The sequence below is a fragment of the Eimeria mitis genome, genomic scaffold, assembly GCF_000499745.2.
Source record: "Eimeria mitis Houghton genomic scaffold, Emh_scaff775, whole genome shotgun sequence".
Taxonomy (NCBI): domain Eukaryota; phylum Apicomplexa; class Conoidasida; order Eucoccidiorida; family Eimeriidae; genus Eimeria; species Eimeria mitis.
The window spans coordinates 11,102-15,915 of NW_013575689.1; the positions used below are offsets into that span (position 1 = coordinate 11,102).

Genomic DNA, 4,814 nt, shown 5'->3' on the forward strand with positions numbered 1-4,814 from the left:
ATATTAAGTTGTTTATGAGATTGAAATTCACTTTAACTATGCTTTTTTACTATAATTCACAAACTAGCGACATATCGACTCGTGGACACATCCAATCTCTTCTCACAAAAAATAGTCAAACACAATTTACAGAATTCCACCAACAATGCTGGTGCTGTTTCTGCACGTTGTGGTGTTTCTGATGCTGCTGGTGTTGTTTGTTGATTCTCCGTTGCTGCTGCCGCCGCTGATGTGGCTTCTGCTGCTACAGTTAGTTCAGCAGTGGACTGTTGTAACCCTTGGGGGTTATGTTCCTGGACGGTGTTTTTATCACCGTTTTATTTTTGTGCTTGAACACCGATTCAGTTGTTTTTGTTTTCTATAGGTTTAACTTTATGCTGGTGTTTGTCTGCTCTGCTGCGGCACGCAGGCCCGTGCTGGCACACAGGAAACATCTGCTGCAACGCAACAGCTCACGCTAGTTAAGGAGCTACAGGCGGTAAAGACCGAAATGCTCTCTGATATCGAAGAGCAGATACGGAAGCAAATGAAGGCATTTAGCAACGCCGTCGATAGCCATCGGCGGCAGCTGCAGCAGCAGCTGCAGCAGCAGCTGCAGCAGCAGCTGCAGCACCACATGCAGCAACAGCTACTTCCTGTACAGCAGCAGCTACAGAAGATGAACAGCCAGCTGCAGCAGCAAAGCCAGCAGCAGCAACAAGTGATGCGGCAGTTGCAGATGCTGCAGCAGCAGCGTCAAGTGCCTGCAGATAACGCCGCAAATGGGAAGCTGAGAGAGGCAGTGGAAAAAATGTTGAAAACGCAGGAGGGGTTGATGGCCAAGGTGCGGCAACATCATCCAATATGCGTTGCTCGTCTGCATGTTTCTTTGTGTACTTTTTGTTTGTTTCTTGTTCGTGTCCTCCTCTGCTTTGTCTCCCTGTGTGTTTGCCTCTTTGTTTCTTGTCTCCCCTGGCCTTATCTGTTTTCCTTGTTATGTGTTTCTTCGTCTCCTGCTTGCGGTCTACTAACTTGTCTCCCGTTGTTTGTCTCCCTTGAATTGCTGCTTCTTTTGCTGTTTGTCTCCTGTATGGTTTTGGTGTGTGTATTATATATTGATATGTGGGACAGCTGAAGCCTCTTCTCTACCTAAGCTCTTGTGGCGCGATGCGCTGGCCGTCTGCCTCTTGTTCAGTCCACTCGTTTGCATCCTGTTGGGATATGTTTCATTTTGTGTATGGGTTTAAGGTGTAGGGTTTAGAACCTAGGGTTTAGGGTCTGAGGTCGAGGGCTTAGGGTTTAGGATGGGTTCATCGTTGTTGCTGAAGGAACGGAGCTGTATATGTTGGCTGCTCTGAACATCCCCCTGCTTAGGCCTCTGTAGGTGAATCTTTAGGGCTGAGGGCTTAGGGTTTAGAGTTTTGAATTCAGGGTTTGGGGTGTATCTGCAGAATCTCGAGATGACAGAGAAGGGGCTGTCAGGTTTACGTCTTCAGCTGCGGGATTTGCGTGAGGATGCAAGGCAAAACGTGGACCAGCTGCGCCAGCAGCAGCAGCTGCTGGTGATGGTGGAGCAGGAAGTGCAGCGGCAGCAGGGGCGGCAGCTGGAATTCCTCGAGTATCAAAAGCAGGTAAAGGCAGAGCTAGAAAGGGTTTCAAGTACGCTATCCGCTATATCTTCTCAAGCAGCNCTGCTGCTGCTCAGAGAGAAAGCTCTGCGCAGTTTTCAGCGCGCCTGAAGGCCATGATCGAGGCGGGTAATGTTGATGGAGCATTTGGCCTGGCAATAGCGGCGGACTTACAAGCAGCGAAAGGATTTTGGGTTGATATCCTCTGCAGGCAGTTGAGTCCTGAGAAAGTATTCGATCAGGACCCCCCACTACTCACCCAGGCAACACTCTTCGGCATCGCAAAAGGTGCTAACAATCTACCTGCTACTGATGCTTTTGCTGCTGCTGCTGATTTTGCGGTTGAGACTGCTGCTGTGTTTTCTGCTGAGGCTGTTGCTGCTTCTATGATTGCTGAGGCTGCTGCTGCTGAGGGCGGTGCTGCGGATGTTATAGTAACGGTTGTTGCTACTGCGCTGGAAGTTGTTATTGCTGCTGCTGCGTCAGTGGGTGTTGGTGTTGTCGGAAGTTCTTTTGGTTTAAGCCTTTATTTCTGTTTTTGTCGTCGTTTTGCTTGTCTGCCTACCATCGTGTTATCTGTGTTTATGTTGCTGCTGTCTTGTTGCTCCGGTGTATGGTTCATATAGCGCGTTTCTGTGCCTTTCTTCTCTCTGTGTGTGGCTGCCGGTGTTTATCCGTTTATTATATTCTGCATTTGTTTGTATGACAGCTTGTTTTTTTGGGGCGGGTTGGGGGGATCCGTTCTCTGTTGTTATGTTGCAGTGCTGGGCGACTTGTTTTCTCACGAAGCAGAAACAGCAGATCTGCAGACGCTGGAGGACAGGGCGCATTGGTTGTTGGAAACATTCAACCAAATGGATTCGCCCAACGAACATGTAACACGTTTGGAGCTTATGGATGTACGTATTTGGCGTTGCTTCTACTTGGGGTTGTTTCATATTTAGTCTTGTTCAGTAGGTGTTTCGTTGTTGTCGTGCTTGTTGTTAGTGCTCTCCCAGTGCTTGAGCCGTTATCTGTGCCTTGTATGTGGGTGTTTCTGTATTTCTCCTTTCTGAGCTTCTCGTACTGTTCAGTCTACAGAACGGGAGGTGGAAATCTTTTCCCGGAATTTTATCTGATTTTCGTTTCACTGGTTTTTTCAGCTCTCCGTCTGTGCCTGTCGGTAGCATTTGGATGGACTTCGCTACTGTTTCTTTCTGTTTACGTCGTCTTTGTCGCCTTTTCTTGTTTACCTCTGCCTCTTCCCCCTTCTGGTCGGCGTCCCTGTTCCTGCTGTTTCCGGTTGTCTGTCCGTTTGCATCTGTTTTCCTGCTTTTCTGTTCGTTTCCGTGTGCGTGTTGGAGTTGAGAAGTGTTGGGGAGGGACGCGACGGATACACATATCGAGAGAAGTGCACCGAAGGATCACTTTGCTTGTATTTTGTCTTTGCTTTGGTTGTGGTGTATTCACACCTCAGCTGCTACAAGAATACGTCGGGCGGGCCCAAAATGCCCAGGCAAGCCTAGCGCTTCGCTTCAGAGGAGAGGCTCCGGTGCTGGACGAGCGATTGGCCAGCTGTGTGCGGCGCCTGAAGAGGTACTTCAACAGTATAGATATATAGTAGCATAATGTAATATATATATTACAGTATACACTATGTTTTGTATGAACGCGTGGCCGACTTCGTGTAGCGAACAATTACCNCATAGTAGGTCTTCATAGTTCCGTGATATACATCCGCAAGAACGTGAAATGACCGCATATATAATGCATGTGCTAAAACCAAGAGCGAAATGCGAACGCTCAAAGTCTCACCTCCTTTGGCTCGTGGCTATTTGTTGCTTTACTGGGTACAATCGCTCTACTGCGTTCGTCTTTTCTTTGTTTTGTACAGGATGATCCGCACAGTGCACAACCCCCTTCCGTCACGAGGGAACTGACGGTGCAGTTGATTGACGGTGCTTTCAACTCATCATTTCCTCTTCTTTCGTTTTGCTTTGCTGTTCCTCCTCCCTTTCATCAGCTTTTCTGTGGTTTCTTTATTCCACTATATATCCGTCTCCTTTTGTCTGATCTTTGGGTTCGCTGGCATTGCGGTGCTCCGTGCTTTGTTTGTGGGGCCTCTTCGTCCCTACATGCGGGAGAGACTGTCTGTGTTTCTCTTCATGCGTATTTTTTTTATGGAGTTGCTCCTTCAGTAGCTGCTTCCTTTAGCCCGTGCATCAGGCGGAGNTTCATGCGTATTTTTTTTATGGAGTTGCTCCTTCAGTAGCTGCTTCCTTTAGCCCGTGCATCAGGCGGAGTAGAAGAATAAACACAAATCTCGAACTCCCAGGTTACACACACACCGCACAGTGGGGAAGACAGTTGTTGCATATCAACGTCATTCAACAGCTAATCGACGCCAGCACTATGCAGTATGCAGTGCGCAATGCAGTTGCCACAAAGCCACTCCTAACAAAATTATGAGCCTTCCGGAGAGCAATTAACAGATATTGCGCCCTGCAGCAGCACCCCTACGAGTAACAGTAGCAGCAGCAGCGGCAGTGGCACCTACAGCGCAAGTTCCAGCTTGTGTGTGTCCGTGCTCGGTGCCTTTCTCCATTTTAACTTGGGCTCACGCGGAACGCTTCAAATACCTCAGCGGCTGTCTCCTCAGAAAATTCTGCAGCAGCCCATGAGGAACACTACATTACTTTTCCTGTCTTTTCCAGTATCTGTTTTGCTGTCCTAGGCTCATTATTTTGTGCTCACCGCATGATGACGGCAGATATATATCCCATAGCTAGTGAACAGTTTGCTGTGTGCGTGTGCACGTTGGTTTGCTTCTATGTGCCCAAGACGCCTCATTTAAATACTAACTACTGGGGCTGATAGGTGCAACGAACAAGGGAAAGATGATATAAACATTCGCCTGGAATCGACAGCCGCATAACCGTGCTGTACATCAAAGCAGCGTACTGAAAGAACACAAAAGAGCAGAAGGGATTGCCCACACGCTCCTCCCGAATTGCAAGGCATAGTATAGACAGTGCTGTGGGTCGAGTTCTGAAAAGTAACGGGCCAGTTAACTGCCCATCAAACTCGCCAGACATATGTGTACTGGAGAATTGAATGCTCCACTTCCCAAATTTACACGTTGCAGGGTACTGAGAAGTGGACAGCGGGACGGACGACTCGTCAAAGGCGGGGAGTGTCCTTTAGTTTTTGGCGTGCAGGTGCAGTCTG

General features: G+C 48.4%; 1 protein-coding gene across 1 annotated transcript in view; it reads left to right on the forward strand.

Annotated features, from left to right (window-relative positions):
- EMH_0021930 (uncharacterized protein) overlaps positions 1-3,526 on the forward strand; it is a gene marked incomplete at both ends in the record, with an annotated part of 10,754 nt that extends 7,228 nt beyond the window's left edge. The window contains 6 exons of the mRNA XM_013501860.1: positions 410-823; positions 1,431-1,610; positions 1,721-2,114; positions 2,370-2,506; positions 3,064-3,182; positions 3,481-3,526. Coding sequence (XP_013357314.1) covers positions 410-823; positions 1,431-1,610; positions 1,721-2,114; positions 2,370-2,506; positions 3,064-3,182; positions 3,481-3,526 — 1,290 coding nt within the window. The remainder of the gene's footprint in view (positions 1-409; positions 824-1,430; positions 1,611-1,720; positions 2,115-2,369; positions 2,507-3,063; positions 3,183-3,480) is intronic.
- Positions 3,527-4,814: the final 1,288 nt, after the last annotated feature.